Genomic DNA, 18,171 nt, shown 5'->3' on the forward strand with positions numbered 1-18,171 from the left:
GGAAGCAGACAACAGCAAATATTCTGAGATTTAGGAGCAGCAACTGGAGAGGAAGGTACTCGAGTTTGGGAGGAGACAAGCTGTCCCCACTTGCCTTTTCAGCAAACACAGCTGCAGTTTCCAAAGGGAAGGTGGAGCCTGCCGAGGAATCCACATTCCTCAGAGGGTGCAACAGCCCTCACCTGCTGAGGAGCTATCACGGGAAAGGAGATAGATATGGCCCTAATCCCAAGGAAGCGCATCCCCGGGCCAGAGCTAGAAACACACAACCTTGGCAAAAAATCAGAATCTAAATAACTCATACCTCTGAGCAATGGCTCAGACATCCACCTGGTCCAGTGATCTGTGAGGGGTGGATCACTTAAATACACACTTGTTTAAAAACAGGCAAGGATGGCTTAAACATTATTTTAAATACAAAAACAACGTGGAGAGCAAGGAAGGCAGGAGGGGAGGCGGCTGAGTTCTCTTAACTCTATTCCCCCGTGACCTCCCGCGGGCCACAATGGCACATCCCAGAATTCAGGCACGAATGTGGCAGCTTTTCAGAGCCCGGGTGCAGGCAGTCGACGCTCGCCGCGTGGGAAGGCACCGTTCCACGCACTGCCCATGGTGAGCGGCGACAGCGTTCTCAGCCTCCCTCCCCCAAGGGTCCGGCCCATCCCGGAGGCCAAGGTGCCTCTTCCAATTCGACGGAGAACTGTAGTCCACACTCAATCTCTGTCCGGGCAGCGTGGTTGGGGGTGTGGGGGTGAGGAAGGTGGCGATGTTAGGGGGAGATACGGTGCGGGATTAACAAAGAAAAAAATCGAACCCTGTTTTCAAACGAGCAGAACCAAGAGCTACTTGCTTCCCTTTCGACTCCCAAGCCCCTTTGATCATTTTGGGTAGAGCAGGAACCAGCAGCTCAAGGAGCACTCAAATGGGAGTCCCTGAGGAGCTTTGTTCTTATTGTGCAGTAATTAGAGCGCTTGAGGGTGGGGGAGGGAAGGCCCCGCGGGGGACTCGAGGCTAAGGCCGAGGGGGCATTGAGGGACCCTGCATGGAGTGCGCCAGCGCCAAGCCCACCCTCACAGCCGCACGCGGCCTGGGCGCAGAGAGCGCGTGAGGGTGCGCTCATCGCCCACCCGCCGCGCCGCTCACCTAGCACCACCGCGGCCACGGTGGACAGTAGCAGCCAGTTATTCTTCAGGAACCGCTTCCACTCGCATCCCTTCCTCGCCGGTTTCCCCATGGCTGTCGCCGCTATTGTGCCCTGGGCTCGGCCGTGAGCGCGTGGGCTGGGCGACCCGGGGACTGCTGGCTGCTTGGCGGCGCGGCGAGATGCTGGTGCACAGGGGATAGGTGAGAGCTGGCCGCTGCAGTCGCCGCGGTCACCACCGCCGTTGCCGCCGCCACCCGGGATCGCGCACCGCGCCTGCCGCCCTGCCAGACCGGTGGTTTTGCGTGGCAGGCGCGCCCGGCTCCTCCTGCCGCCGCCGCGCTCTGCGGCGCCCGGGCCAACCAGCGAGGAAGGAGGGAGGAGCGGCGGGCCCGGGAAGGAGGGTGGGTGCGTGCGTGGGGCGCCTGGGGTCCCTAGGGAGCAGGCGTGGGAGGGCGCCCAGCGCTGCGGCAGGAGCTGGGGCAGCCTCTCCGGGAATCCTGAGTCCCGCCCCACAGCCTTCCACTGGAGTCTGTCTCGCTTTCCACGCCCCACTCATGCTAGGTCTTCGGGTTCAGGGTTTCCTTATGTCCCTAACCCAGAGAGGCGGAGCCACTGCCCTCCTTGGTGTGGGCTTCATCCTGCACGTCTCCCTCTCCGTTCTCCACACCAGCTATTTCCAGTGCCGGCACCCTAGAGAACGGGTGCCCTTTCGAGTTGGGGGAAGCTGATTCTGCCTTGGGTCCCTCTTGCCCCGCTACGCAGGCTGGGATGTGCCAGCAGCCGCGAAAGCCTGAAGCCTCTGGGAGGAGAGAAAGGAGTCCTGGGGCAGAACAGGGCTCTGGAAACTTTCACGCGGAGCCTCCAGTGCCCCCCCACAGGGATTATTAATTCTCCTCTTCGAGTCGCTGGAGGTGATTTGTCTGTGGACACTGGGCTTGGAAGTGTTCCCTGCACAAGGAGATGGTGATTTCTCTTAGAACTTTACTTCCGCTCCTTGTGACCACAGGCCCTGGAGCATGGAGGCTTGGTGCAGTAATTAGGATTCAGAACCGGACCCGGGAGCTGTTCTGGGGAGAAAGTGGGCGGTCCATCCCCTAAGGTCCAACGGATTGGAAAGGCAAACACAGGAGAAACTAGGTTAGTGGTGCCAAATATATTTGGTGTTGCTAAGTGAATTTCTGATTCTCTTCCATTTTCTACCCAGTTCACTCTCACATATACAAACTCTTTCCCTCCGTATACCGAATCAGTACCTCCGCAGCTGCAAGCGGTCTTCTTATCAGCTTTCCTAAAATTAGTGAGCCCGGAACTCTTTTTGCTATTGTAGAATCTACTCTGATTGTGGGTAGGGAGAATTTCCCCTACTAGATTTTCTGATGACTAAATCCTCACAATTTGAGCTTCATTCCTTTGGCGTAAATTGATAGAAGCATCTTTTAAGCGACAATGGATTAAGATTTACAACCTTGTGGACTTTAGTATGAGTGAGTTTATCAGCTCTTTCCAGAAAGCAAACTTTGACAGAAAGGTTAGAGGGATTTTAAGGTCTTTGGGTGTCTGAGGAAGATCTGAAGAAATGTCAGAAGGGGGGCCGGGCGCTGTGGCTCACGCCTGTAATCTCAGGACTTTGGGAATCCGAGGCGGGCGGATCACGAGATCAGGAGATTAAGACCATCCTGGCTAACACAGTGAAAACCCGTCTCTGCTAAAAATACAAAAAAAATTAGCAGGGCGTGGTGGCACGTGCCTGTAGTCCCAGCTACTTGGGAGGCTGAGGGAGGAGAATCGCTTGAACCTGGGAGGCGAAGATTGCAGTGAGCCAAGATCAAGCCACCGCACTCCAGCCTGGGCGACAGAGTGAGACTATCTCTAAAAAAAAAAAAAAAAAGAAAAAAAAGAATTAAAGAAATGTCAGAAGGGAAACTATCAAGAAAGCGAGAACAGTGCCGGGCACTGTGGCTCACACCCGTAATCCCAGCACTTTGGGAGGCGAAGGCAGGCGGATCACTTGAGGTCAAGAGTTCGAGACCAGCCTGACTAACATGGCAAAGTCTCGTCTACCAAAAATACAAAAATTAGCCAGGCTTAGTGCCATGCGCCTGTAATCCCAGCTATTTGGGAGGCTGAGGCAGGAGAATCACTTGAACCCAGGAGGTGGAGGTTGCAGTGAGCCAAGATCACGCCACAGCACTCTAGCCTGGGCAAACAGAGGGAAATCCTATCTCAAAAAAAAAAAAAAAAAAAAAAAAAAAAAAAGCGCACGAGAGAAGACTTGTCCCACAGTAAAAAAACAGCTGGAAAAAACCCAAATGTCCAACATAAATGGAATGGTAAATATATTATGGAACTGCCAAGCAACAGTACCTTATGCAGCCTACATAAAGGAAGTTTATGAAGTTTTTAACAGCATGGGATAGCACATGTTATAAATCTATATTTATAAATATAAAGGGAAGAAAGAAATACTAAAATTGCATATACAATTTGATCACATGTATGTAAAATAAACATATTGGCTGGGTGCAGTGGCTCACACCCATAATCCCAGAACTTAGGGAAGCTGAGACAGGAGGACTGCGTGAGCCCAGGAGTTTAAGACCAGCCTGGACAACATAGTTAGACCTCTGTTTCTACAAACATTAAACCAACCAATTAACAAGCAGATGAAATAAAACCATGTGCTTAGAAAAAAAGACCAGAAGAAATATGTCAAGATTTTAACAATGGTCATCTTTGCCTTCTATCTTTTGTATTTCCAAAGTGTCTACCATAGAACCGGGAGTGTTGGCTCACACCTGTATTCCCAGCACTTTGGGAGGCTAAGGCAGAAGGATCACTTGAGGCCAGGAGTTTGAGACCAGCCTGGGCAACTTAGTGAAATCTTGGCCCTACAAAACTTAATAAATAAATAAATAAATAACCTGGGCATGATGGCACATGCCTGTAGTCCCTGCTACTTGAAAGGCTGAGGTAAGAGGATGGCTTGAGCCCAGGAGTTTGAGGTTGCAGGGAGCTATGATTGCACCACTGCACTCCAGCCTGGGTGACAAGAGGCCTTACATCACCCATAGCACTTTCACACTGGGAGGCCAAAGCCCTTGGTCCCCTGAAGGTTTGCTTCAAAATCACTGACAGGCAGATTCATTAATAGGAGAAAAGGCATACCAATGTATTTAACATACACACAGGAGCCTTCAAAATGAAGACCTAGCCTCCCAATGAGGTACAGAAGTTTGTATACCATCTTGAGGTTACAGAGAGAATGGGGGCTTGAATCATGGTAAAACAGGTTGTGGGAGGTGGGGAGAACAGGAATTGCTGAGGGGATTAGGAGGGAGAATGAATGGATCGCTGAACAGAGATTAATTTGTGAATAGTTCTCTTTGATAGTGAAAGTGTCTGTTCAGGTGTGGTTACATTCTTGGTCTTACAGGAAGGGGAAGAACAAACAATTACTTTCTTTGATGGGTCTGAATCTTAGGCAGATAAAGGAACTTCCACTTCTTTGTGAGAGACCTTGAGGTTTCTCCATGTCAACATGTCAAAATGCCATATTTTGGGGTGTTGGATTCTGAGCCCAACAACACCTAAAGCCCCTATAGTGCATACTTGTTTTATGTTCATTTAAATTATGCATTGAAAATAGTGCAATATAAAAGATTTAAAAAATTTCAATATATACAAACATTTTGAAATAATCAAAATCTCCCTGACTAAAAGCAAAAGTCAAGCCAGGTGTGGTGGCTCATGCCTGTAATCCCACCTCTCCTCTTTGGGAGGCCAAGGCAGGTGGATTGCCAGAGGTCAGGAGTTTGAGACCAGCCTGGCCAACATAGTGAAACCTCGTCTCTGCTAAAAATACAAAAAATTAGCTGGCCATGGTGGCAGGCACCTATAATTCCAGCTACTCGGGAGGTTGAGGCAGGAGAATTGTTTGAACCTGGGGAGGCGGAGGTTGCAGTGAGCCGAGATTGCGACATTGCACTCCAGCCTGGGCAACAAGAGCAAACAAAACTCCATCTCAAAAAAAAAAAAAAAAAAAAAAAAGCAAAGGCAGGAGTCTCAAAAGCTCAACGCTGGTAGTACAATCCCCTGATGGGTTCTTGCCTGCCACACAGGTAGAGCTGATTCACTGAGACACTGGTATTGTTGTAAAGATGGAGCTTAATTAATACAAAGCTAGTCACATGGGGAGACAGGAGGTTATTACTCAAATCAGCCTCCCTGGAAATTTGGAGGCTGGAGTTTTTTGTTTTTTGTTTTTTTGTTTGTTTGTTTTTTGAGACGGAGTCTCGCTCTGTCGCCCAGGCTGGAGTGCAGTGGCTGGATCTCAGCTCACTGCAAGCTCTGCCTCCCGGGTTCACACCATTTTCCTGCCTCAGCCTCCCGAGTAGCTGGGACTACAGGCGCCCGCCACCGCGCCCGGCTAGTTTTTTGTATTTTTTAGTAGAGACGGGGTTTCACCGTGTTAGCCAGGATGGTCTCGATCTCCTGACCTCGTGATCCACCCGTCTCGGCCTCCCAAAGTGCTGGGATTACAGGCTTGAGCCACCGCGCCCGGCCAGGAGGCTGGAGTTTTTAAGAATAACTTGGCAGTCAGGGTTTAGGGAATAGATTCTGCTGGTTGGATGAAGATGAAATCACAGGGGTGTGGAAACTAGTCCTTATGCAGAGTCAGTCTCTGGGGTGGGGCTACAGGACTGGTTGATTTGTGGATCTGATTGTGGTCAGCCAGTCCTCAGAAATCCAAAAGTCTGAAAAACATCTCAGAAAACCAATCTTAGGGCTGAGCACGGTGGCTTACGCCTGTAATCACAGCACTTCGGGAGGCCAAGGCGGGTGGATTACTTGAGGTCAGGAGTTCAAGACCAGCCTGGCCAACATGGTGAAACCCTGTCTCTACTAAAAATACAAAAATTAGCTGGGCATGGTGGTGAGTGCCTGTAATCCCAGCTACTTGGGAGGCTGAGGCAGGAGAATCGCTTGAACCCAGGAGGTGGAAGTTGCAGGGAGATGAGATTGCTTTACTGCACTCCAGCCTGGTCGACGAGAGTGAAACCCTGTCCCCCCGCCACCCCCATGCCAAAAAAAAAAAAAAGGAAAAAGAAAACCAATCTTAGGTTCTACAACATGTGATGATGTTATCTACAGGAGTACATTGGAGAAGTTACAAATCTTGTGTCCTCTGGAACAATGGTTGGTGATCATTTACGCCTACATCTTAGCAGAATTCAGGCTCCCTTCATAATCCTGATCTTTTGTCTTTTCATTGGTTCTATAAAGACGATTCCTGTCCTCCAATGAGGAGGGGATAGTTTTGGGAGGGGCTATTACTATCTGTACTTCAAGGTTAAACTGTAACTTCCTCCTAAAGTTAGTTTGGCCTATACTGGGTACAGTGGCTCACCCCTGTAATCCCAGCACTTTGGGAGGCCAAGGTGGGTAGATCACCTGAGGTCAGGAGTTCAAGCCCAGCCTGGCCAACATGGTGAAACCCGTCCCTACTAAAAATACAAAAGTTAGCCAGGTGTGGTGGCAGAGGCCTGTAATCCCAACTACTCAGGAGGCTGAGGCAGGATAATTGCTTGAACCCGAGAGGCAGATGTTACAGTGAGCTGAGACTATGCCACTGCACTCCAGCCTGGGTAACAGAGCAAGACTATGTCTCAAAGAAAAAAAAAATTAGCCTAGCATGGTGGCACATACCTGTGGTCCCAGCTACTCGGTAGGCTGAGGCAGGAGAATTGCTTGAACTTGGGAGGCAGAGGTTGCAGTGAGCCTTAACCATGCCACTGCACTCCAGCATGGGTGACAGAGTGAGACTCCGTCTCAAAAAAAAAAACAAAAAACAAAACAAAACTTAGTTTGGCTTATGGCCAGGAATGAACAAGGATAGCTTACAGGTTAGAAGCAAAGTAGAGTCAGCTATGTCAGATTTCTCTTACTGTTATAATTTTTGAAAAGGCAATTTCAGTGGGCCAAGTGGATTTTAAACTGTATTTATACTATTGCTACATAGAAGTTCCATTTTAGCTGGTAATAACAAACAAAAACAAACAAACACATACAAAGCACTTATATACCAGGCACTCTTCTAAGCACTTGGCCCAAATTAATTCACTTGGTCCTCTCAGTATCTCAGTGAGGTAAGGATTATTGTTTCCTCATGAGGTTGTTGGAAGAATCAAATGAAATATTATGGCTTATCATCCTTATCTTACAGCCGAGGAAACTGAGGCACAAAAAGATTCAGCTCCTTGTCTAAGTTTCCCCTTTTAGGAGGAGAAAGGGTTGAGCCAGATGGTCTGGCTCTGGAATTTGTACATTTAACCAACACCTGTTTTTTTTTTAAATTTTTTATTTTTCCCGACACTGAGTCTCACCCTGTTGCCTAGGCTGCAGTGCAATGGCACTCAGATCTCGGCTCACTGCATCCTCCACCTCCCAGGTTCAAGTGATTCTCCTGCCTCAGCCTCTTGAGTAGCTGGGATTACAGGTGTGCACCACCACACCCAGGTAAATTTTTTGTATATTTAGTAGAGATGGAGTTTCACCATGTTGGTCAGTCTGGTCTCAAACTCCGGACCTCGTGATCTGCCCACCTTGGCCTCCCAAAGTGCTGGGATTACAGGCATGAGCCACCGCACCCAGCCACCAACACCTCTTATGTAAGGAACAAATATAGAGTTGTTACAAAAAGAACTAGCTGAGTTACATGTTGTATTTTGTGCAAGGTCTTTAAGAGTCCATTCACCTGTATCCAGCAGACACTTGGGTCTCTAATGTGCTGTGCTCAGTAGGGCACTAAATACATTTTATGGGGCAGTGGTTGGACTCCTGCATCGTCTGTAACTGCTGCTGGCACCCAATTCTATGATATTTCTCTGCCTAAAGCAAAATACAGGATATGAAGCATCACTTTGGGGAGATGTCTAGTGATGCTGGTCTTTAACTTCAATTCTTTTTTACTTTATTGTCTTCTAATAGTCATGGACACAAATGATCTTAAATTGAACAAAAGTTGAGAGGCATTTCCCTTGTAAGCTCTACTTTGAAGAACTTGGTCACTCAGCTCCTGGAAGAAAAAGTTCTCTCTCCAAGTCAAATAGAAAGAATTGTTAGAATTTTTTTTTCCTTCCAATAAATGCTAGCATCTCTCTTTTTCCCCCAAGTCCTTCAAATTCCACCATCCAAATAAACCTTTGACTAGTTTTTATTAATTACATTTTGCTAGTATGCTGCTGCTGCTTTTTAAAGATTTAAGTAATTTTGGCATTTCCTTCGTTGTTATTTTTTTTCCCTTTTTAAAAAATAGTTGACTCATGGCCTCTCCTGTTAGTTATTAAAGGAAGGAGACTTTGACTTTGCCACACGAAGTTGTATCAGCAGGCCTTATATATTAATTGGGATATAAATGAAAAAGGCATTCAGAAACAAAAAGTAAGACATCAGCTTCTGAGTATCTCTAGAAATAGTTTCCTAGTTGTATTCTCTCATCATAAAACATTTATGGTTGGTTGTTTTGTCCTCATGCAGTGGCAAGGGAGGAGGAGGTCATGGAGTACCAGAGTCTCCTTCAGCATCTCAGCTGCACAGAGTTTCATGATCCATGGATGGGGAGAAAGATGGTGTCAGCACACCTAGACACCCTTTTTAACAGTTTCTTCATCTTCCAATCTCAGTCTAGATATAACTTGCCTTGGAACTATAAATTGAAGAAGAAAAGAACTGTAACTCGTTAAACTTTCACGACAATTCTCCAAGTAATATTTTATAAAGATAATTTGACTGGAAAGAACTTTTCTAATAGATATATGACCTTGAACTCTTGGCTTCAACAGAACTTTACCCCACGGGCTTTATTGCTCACTCTGACAAAGTGAAGAACAATTCCGTTTCATTTTAGGATATGAAACAAAAGTTCTCTGTCTGCCTCACATAAGCCGTGTGTCCTTGACCAAGTAATTTAAACTTTCTGAACCTCAATTTTCTTATCTGAAGATACCATTTAAATTAATAAATGCAAATAGTCAATACATATTTAAAACATGAAAAAATCTTCAATCTCACAAGAACTAAATACAAATTTAAACCAATATTTACCAGCTAGATAAAGATATTTCGACATACATTTTTAAAAATTTATAATTGCAAAATTTATACTTTTAGCATTATAAATTATAAACTTAGAGAAGGTATGGAGAAGTGGGCAGTGTCATACCCTGCTGGTAGACCCAGAAAATGCTGTGACTTTTCTGAGGTTAGGCAATTGGTAACATCAATCATAAGTGCTTGTATTCTCTAACTCAAACACTCTACCTCTAGAAACTTATAATGAAAAAAATACCCAAAGATGTGCACAAGGGCTGTTCACCTCAGCTCAGCTGGAAACAACTTAACTGTCTAGTAAAGTAAACTGGCTAAAGATTAAGTGTGTAAAAGTACACTAGACAATGGGACATCACTTAGAGATTGAAAAGCGTATTTTAGCTTTGATCTGAATTACATGAGAATTACATAGGAAAATGAATTACATTGGAAAATGGTACACACACACACACACACACACTCTCTTATGTTATTTATTTATTTATTTATTTATTTATTTATTTATTTATTTTGAGACAGAATCTTGCTCTGTCATCCAGGCTGGAGTGCAATGGTATAAGGCTCACTGCAAGTTACGCCCCCCACGTTCAAGCAATTCTCCTGTCTCAGCCTCCTAAGTAGCTGGGATTACAGGCACATGCCACCATACCCGGCTAATTTTTATATTTTTAGTAGAGACAGGGCTTCACCATATTGGCCAGGCTGGTCTCGAACTTCTGACCTCAGGTGATCCGCCTGCCTTGGCCTCCCAAAGTGCTGGGATTACAGGCATGAACCACCACATCTGGCCCAATTATGGTTTTAAATGCAAAAGTAAGTTATAAAACAGTAGATGGAACTGGGTGAGGTGGCACGTGCCTGTAATCCCAGCACTTTGGGAGGCCCACTTGGGAGGATCACTTGAGCCCAGGAGTTTGAGACCAGACTGAGCAACATGGAAAAACCCTGTCTCTACAAAAAATACAAAAAATTAGCCAGGTGTGGTGGTGCTTGCCAGTGGCCCCAGCTACTCTGGAGGCTGAGGTGGGAGGATTGCTTGAGCCCCAGAAGTCCAGACCTGCAGGAAGCTGAGATCAAGCTGCTGCACTTTAGCCTCAGCAACAGAGCAATACCCTGTCTCAAAACAAAACAAAACAAAAAACCAGTAGGTGGGTTTTTTGTTTTTGTTTTTGTTTCCAATAAATATGTAGTAATTTATTACTTGTATACTTGAAAATATAAAACTTACAATATACATTCTACAATTGCAATTAAATATATGTGTGTAAGAGTAATATGAAAATTATTAATGTGCTTATTTTTCTTTTTGCCTTTCTGAGCACATGCGTTTTGCCCTGGTAGAGGTCAAGGCATTCATATGCTGAGGATATTAGGATTTGTGACAGAGGAATGTTAAAAATGTGGTAACATTCCACTTCTATATGATATATAGCGTTAGATAGCAGGAAAGAGGATTATTGAGAAAGAATGTTCCATATTCCTTAATTTCTTCATTAGAATATCAAAAGCTTGGCTGGGCATGGTGGCCCATGCCTATAATCTAGCGCTTTGCGAGGCCGTAAAGGGAGGATCACTTGAACCTGGACTTCAAGAACAACCTGAAAAACATAGTGAGATGCTGACCACAAAAAATAAAGTTAGACAGGTGTGATGGCACATGCCTGTAGTCCCAGCTGCTTGGGAGGCTGAGGTGGGAGGGTTATTTGAACTTGGGTAATCCAGACTGCAGTGAGCTGAGATCATGCCACTGCACTCCAGCCTGGGCAACAGAGTGAGACTTCATCTCAAAAAAAAAAAAAAAAAAAAAAAAAGCCCAGGCTGGAAAACCCATCTCACAGAATTCTTCTGTAGTGTAAGAAAGACACCTCTCCACCTATAACATCTGTCACTCTATCACAGCAGGAGGTGAAAACATAGGGAATCAAAAGAAAATATTTTCTGGTCAAGGTTGGGCATGGTGGCTCATGCCTATAATCCTAGCACTTTGGGAGGCCAAGGTGGGCGGATCACCTGAGATCAGGAGTTCGAGCCTAGCCTGGCCAACATGGCGAAAACCCGTCTCTACTAAAAATACAAAAAAAAAAAAAAAAAAAAAAAAAGAAAAGAAAAGCTGGGCGTGGTGGCACGTGCCTGTAGTCCCAGCTACTCAGGAGGCTGAGGCAGAAGAATTGCTTGAACTCAGGAGACAAAGGTTGCAGTGAGCTGAGATTGTGCCACTGCACTCCAGCCTGGGTGACAGAGCGAGACTCTGTCTCAAAAGAAAAAAAAAAGAAGAAGAAAATATTTTCTGGTCAAGAGAATGATGGGAAGAAGGAAGGGAGAGAGGAGAAGCGATGGTGGTCCTGGTTTCTCTCTCTGAGCTTCATCTAGGAAGGAGTGTATGTTAAAAAAAGGAGGGTAGCAGCTCTGTCTCCCACTAACCTGGAGTGCAGCCGCAACCACACCAACACCAACACAGCAAGGCAGTGTGGCCAGGTGGAGAGATACTCTGAGATTTCATTTCCTAACCACCCTTGGTAACTGGAGGCAGGGGTGCTGACTTGAGAGCCACAGGATGGTCATGACTGGGTGAGGCGATCCTCCTTAGAGTCTAGGGAACCTCTATAAACTGACCTGATGTAGAGACTTGCATATTTGTTACTAGCAGTAGCTGAAGTGAGGTGTAGGCCTTGAAATGAGGTGTAGGTAAATGCCCTGAGCCCTAATTGAGCCAAAAGACAGGAAAGAATACATCTTCACAGCTGTAGATTTTATCCACAAAGGCCCACAGGGAATGTTGCAAGCAGGGACATGAAGGACAATGCTCTGGACACCAGGATCTAAATAAGTCCACACGTGACATTTGGTTAAGTTGTAAAGTATCTTTTATTCTACGATCTCTCTTATGTGTTTGTTAAAGGGACTAGGTTGAGGCCTGGTACAGTGGCTAACGCCTATAATCCCAGCACTCTAGGAGGCTGAGGCAGGTGGATTGCTCAAGCCCAGACTTTCAAGACCAGTCTAGACAAAATGGTGAAACCCTGTCCCTACAAAAAATATTTAAAAAAACTGCAGGGATATTGAAAAATATGTATATTTAAAAAAAGGTACTTGGTCATTTGTCCTACAAAATTCTGCTTATTCTGGATTTGGCTAATTCCTTCTCCATAGTGGAAATTAATTTGTTTCTGTATCCCCAATAGTTCCTATAAGTTGGTAGTTAGATGTAGAGGTTTGCTACTTCATAATGCTAAGATTGAACAGTGGATTCTGATGTCAGCCTGATTCAACTATGATAAATTCACCATCAACACTTCACATATGGTTTTAACATCTATTGGTGACAGTGAAGACCATTTTAAAAAATTCATTCTAATTCTATCATTTGTACTGCATGTATTTTCTGTAATCAACTATTTGGTTACCCTGAATAGATTTTATATGGAAAAGGCAGGATAAATGCTTAATTTCTTTCCTTGGTTGGTTTTCTCAACAATGAATTAGTGCACCAGCAACTTCCAATTGTGACTACTGAGTTTTTTTTTTGAGATGGAATCTCTTTCTGTCGCCCAGACTGGAGTGCAGTGGTGCACTCTCATTTTACTACAGCCTCCACCTCCTGGGTTCAAGCGATTCCTGTGCCTCAGCCTCTGGAGTAGCTGGAATTATAGGCGCCCGCCACCACGCCAAGCTAATTTTTGTATTTTTAGTAGAGAGGGAGTTTCACCATGTCAGCCAGACTTGTTTTGAACTCCTGACCTCAAGTTATCCACCCGCCTTGGCCTCCCAAAGTACTAGGATTACAGGTGTGAGCCACCACGCTGGGGTTTTTGTTTTATTTTTAAAATATTAGTACGAATACATGGATTTATATGTGTTTTGGATAGATTTATGTGTTCCAATCGGTTACAATCATGATCCTTTCCCATGCTCAAATCATCCTGTCTTTAGCCAATGGGAGCCCCTTCATTTTGGCAGCTGTGTTTTTTTAAACAACCACTTGTCTTCAATAGTGTCTTTGTTTTCTGACTCAGCAAGATGTCCCAAGACCACCTTGTGTATTTTTTGCCCCGAAACTGGAATCAGTTACTTCTCTAAAGGGTTCAGATTCTGGTTCCTGGTAAATAGTATTCAGGAGCTACAGTCTTGGTAATGGTGGCTCATTGCTACATTGTTTCCAGGCCTTTTTAGTGGACAAGGCTTAGAAATATGTATTTCATAGCAAGAGACAAATACATAATAAGTTCATATTGCTATTTCTGATTTCATTTTTTCTTATAGTGTAATATACATAATAAATTTTACAATTTTAATTTTACCATGTTTTTAAGTATACAGTTTAGTGACATTAAGTACATTCATATTGTTCTGCAGCTGTCACCACTATCCATCTCCAGAACATTTTTATTCCTAGGCTGAAACTCTGAGCCCGTTAAACACTAACCTCTAGCCAGGAGTGGTGGCTCATGCCTGTAATCCCAGCACTTTGGGAGGCCCAGGCGGGAGGATCACTTGAGCTCAGGAGTTCAAAACCAGCCTGGGCAACATAGGGAGACCTTATCTCTACAAAAAATACAAAAATTAGCTGGGCGTGGTGGTGCACATCTGCAGTCCCAGCTACTCCAGAGGCCGAGGAGGGAGGATCACTTGAGCCTGGGAGGTTGAGGCTGCAGTGAGCCGTGATCACGCCATTGCATTACAACCTGGGTGACAAAGAGAGACCCCATCTCAAAAAAAACCCAACCCCCCAAAACCCACTAACATCCTATTCCCCACCTCCCACCCCCACCCGACCCTAACTCCCAGCAAACACCATCCTACTTCCATATCTATGAATATTTGTTCTTTTGTGAGTGGCTTATTTCACTTAGCACGATGTCCATTAGGTTCACACATGTTGAAACTCGTGTCAGCATTGCCTTCCTTTGTAAGGCTAAATAAGATTGCATTGTATGTATTTACCACATTTTTGTTTATCCATCCATTTGTCGATGGACACTTAGGTTGCTTCCAACTTTTGGTTATTGTGAATAATAATGCCGTGAATATGGATGTACAAATATTTGTTTGAGTCCCTGCTTTAAATTATTTTGGGTATATACCCAGAAGCATAATTACTGAAGCATATGGTAATTCTATATTTAATTTTTTGAGGAACTGCCATACTGTTTTCCATAGCAGGTGTACCATCTTACATCCCACCAGCAATGAACAAGGGTTCCAATTTCTCCACATCCTCACCAATATTTGTTATTATATTTTCTAGTTTTTAAAATTCTATTAAAAAAACAGCTATTCTAACAGAGATGAATCAATTCAAATTTAAGATTATAGGATTGTGGCTACACTTTAAAAATTTTTATTCTTATTTCTTTTCTCTTTACCTTGAAAATGTTGGTTCTTAAAAACATTAATTCAAGTACTTATTTCCTAATACTATAATGTACACATAATAGTTAAAAAAAAACAAGACCCATATTGTTTCTAATAATAAGATCACTGGGCCGGGCATGGTGGCTCATGCCTGTAATCCCAGCAATTTGGGAGGCCGAGGAGAGTGGATCACCTGAGGTCAGGAGTTTGAGACCAGCCTGGCTAATGTGGTGAAACCCCATCCTTACTAAAAATACAAAAATTAGCCAGACTTGGTGGTAGGCACCAGTAATCCAGGCTACTTGGGAGGCTGAGGCAGAGGATCACTTGAACCCAGGAGGCGGAGGTTGCAGTGAGCCTAGATCCTGCCATTGCACTGCAGCCTGGGTGGCAAGAAGGAAACTCCGTCTCAAAACAAAACAAAACAAAACAAAACAAAAAGCCCCCACTGAATTCAGTTTAAGATTTCTCTGTGGATCTTGTGGTCCCTAAAGATACATCAGTAGAGATATATAATCAAATTACTGCATTTAAAAGTCACTGTAAATAATTATTTTTCCTGTTATTCTATCAATTTGATATAGTTATGATTATATTCATTATATGAATATGATTTTATTCAACAATAGATTATATTCATCCATTTGTTTTCAAATGTCAGAAACTGGTTTTTAAGAATTTAGTATTTTTTAAATTATGTAAAACATTTACATAGTTCACTCAAAACTATAAAACAATACAATCAGGCCAGGCACGGTGGCTCACATCTGTAATTCCAGCAATTTGGGAGGCTGAGGAGAGAGTATCACTTGAGCCCAGGAGTTCGAGACCAGCCTGGTTAGCATAGTAAGACCCTATCTCTATTTCAAAAAAATAAACAAACAAAAAACTGGCACAATCAGAGAATTCTCACATTAATATCCAACCCCACTCTTCTTCTACTACCCTTCCTCCCACGGTAGGTAGCAACTAATTATCTGTTAGAGTTTGATTTATTCTTCAGTTGCCTCTTTTTAGAAAATATAAACACGTACTTATATTCATATTCCCCTCGCTTGTACACAAAATGGGAGCTTACAAGCCCTCTTCTGTGCCTCTTTTTTTCATTGAACAGTATATCCTGGTGCTCACTGAGTATCATAATACTGAAATCTTCCTCATTTTCTTTTCTACTTAATATTCCTCTGTGTAGGTTTATTATAGAGAAGTCTTCCTCATTCCTTTGCACTGCTGCAGAATAATACACTGTGTGGGTGCATCCATAGTTTATTTAACAAGTTCACTAGTGATAGAAATCTGGTTTGGTTCCAGTATTTTGCTATTACAAATAATACCACAAAGAATAGCATTGACCTCACTCAAGAATGCTCTGGTAAATGTTTGCCAACAAGCTCTCTGGAAAAATAAAATGAAATGAGAAAACAACCCTGATTGAGCACCTTTTCATAATGTTTAGTGGGCATTTGGATAGCTCCTCTTCTGTGAAGCATCTGTTCAGCCTCCTCTTACTTCACTATAAGGTTGTCCATCTTATTGTTTCCTCTATATGAGCCCTTTGCTGGACATATGTATTTCCAATACTCTTTCTCATTATTCACTGTCTTAGTGATTTCTTCTGAATTTCTGAATTTAAAAATTTTGGCTGGGTGCAGTGGCTCATGCCTGTAATCCCAACTACTTGGGAAGCTGAGGCAGGAGAATCACTTGAACCTGGGAGGCGGAGGTTGCAGTGAGCCAAGATCGCGCCACTGCACTCTAGCCTGGGCAACAGAGCAAGACTCTGTCTCAAAAAAATAAATAAATAAATAAATAAATAAAAATAAAAATAAAAAAATTAACATAGTCCAATTTATGAAAAGTTTCCTTTAAGTTTGGAGCAGAGTTCTGTTTAATAAATATTTGCAAGCCTGGGCAACATAGGGAGATCCCGTCTCTATAAAAATTTTTTTAAAAAATCAGCTGGGTGTGATGGCAGGTGCGTGTAGTCCCAGCTACTCCAGAGGCTGAGGTGGGAGGATCACTTGAGCCTGGGAGGTTGAGGCTGCAGTGAGCCATGTTCACACCACTGCATTCCAGCCTGGGTGACAGAACAAGACCCCATCTCAAGAAAAAAAAAAATTGCTTTGGACTTCACATGAAAAGTAAAAAAAGAAAAAATAAGTAAAGAAAAAAAAAATTGTTTACTCCAAAGGTATGAAGATATATGTTTTATTCTAGAAGCTTTATTATTTTGCTTCTTTCATTTCAATCTAAAATCTATCTGGAATTCATTATTTTGTATGATATGGATGAAGATTCATTTTTCTCCATATGGATATCCAATTAATCCACGAGCATTTATTGAAAAGATCATCCTGTCTCCACTGCATTGCAATGTGACTTTGGTGTATGTGTATGTGTGGATCTGTTGCTGAATTTTCTATTTGTGTGGTGCATTTGGGTTTTTGTTGTTGTTTTGTTTGTTTGTTTTTGTAGAGATGGGGTCTCACCATATTGCCCAGGCTGGTCTTGAACTTCTGAACTCAAGTGATCTGCCCACCTTGAACTTTCTATTTTGTTTTATTGATCTATTTGTCTATCTTTTCACTAATTCGCTCTGTCTTGATTATTGTAGCTTTATATGTAGCTTTGATATTTGATATTGTAAATCCTCTAACTTTTTTTAAGATTGTCTTACTTATTAATCATTCTTTGAATTTCCGTATAAAACTTAGAGAGCTTATGAATGTACACAGAAACACTTTCTGAAATTTTGTTTGGGAGTGACTCGAATCTATAGATAGATTTGGGGGGAACTGACATCTTTACACTACACAGGTTCATGAATTTCGAGCCTTCTGATACATGAAGCTAGTCTATTTTTGCATTTATTTAGGTCTTTTTTAGTTTTTCTAAATAATATTTTGCAATATTCTACATAGAAGTCTTGTGCATCTTTATTAGGTTTTTCCCTCAGTATTTAAGGTGTTTTGATATTTTTGTAAATAGCATCTTTTAAAATTTTTATTTATTTATTTTTATTTAACTTTTAAGTTTAGGGGTGCATGTGCAGGTTTGTTATATAGGTAAACCGATGTCACAGGGGTCTGTTGTACAGATTATTTTATCACCCTGGTATTAAGCTTAGTTATCTTTCCTGATCCTCTCCCTCCTCCTCCCACCCTCCACTTTCTGATAGGCTCCAGTGTGTGCTCTTCCCTTCTATGTGTCCATGCCTTCTCATCATTTAGCTCCCACTTGTAAGTGAGAACATGTGGTATTTGGTTTTCTGTTCCTGCGGTAGTTTGCTAAGGATAATGGCCTCCATCTCCATCTACGTTCCTGCAAAGGAGGACAACATCTCGTTTTTTTGTTTTTGTTTTTGTTTTTTTGTTTTTGTTTTTTTGAGAGGGAGTCCTGCCCTGTCATCCAGGCTGGAGTGCAATGGCATGATCTCGGCTCACTGCAACCTGCACCTCCTGGGTTCAAACAATTCTCCTGCCTCAGCCTCCTGAGTAACTGGGATTACAGGTGCCATCATGCTTAGCTAGTTTTTGTATTTTTAGTAGAGATGGGGTTTCACCATG

At 43.4% G+C, this 18,171-nt stretch overlaps 1 protein-coding gene across 1 annotated transcript in view; it reads right to left on the minus strand.

Moving 5' to 3' along the window:
- Positions 1 to 1,936, minus strand: part of SLC1A1 (solute carrier family 1 member 1) — a 92,600-nt gene extending 90,664 nt beyond the window's left edge. The window contains exon 1 of the mRNA XM_050761097.1: positions 1,144 to 1,936. Coding sequence (XP_050617054.1) covers positions 1,144 to 1,234 — 91 coding nt within the window. The 5' untranslated portion in view covers positions 1,235 to 1,936. The remainder of the gene's footprint in view (positions 1 to 1,143) is intronic.
- Between the last annotated feature and the right edge of the window lie 16,235 nt (positions 1,937 to 18,171).

Source organism: Macaca thibetana, chromosome 15, assembly GCF_024542745.1.
Source record: "Macaca thibetana thibetana isolate TM-01 chromosome 15, ASM2454274v1, whole genome shotgun sequence".
In the NCBI taxonomy this organism is placed as follows: domain Eukaryota; kingdom Metazoa; phylum Chordata; class Mammalia; order Primates; family Cercopithecidae; genus Macaca; species Macaca thibetana.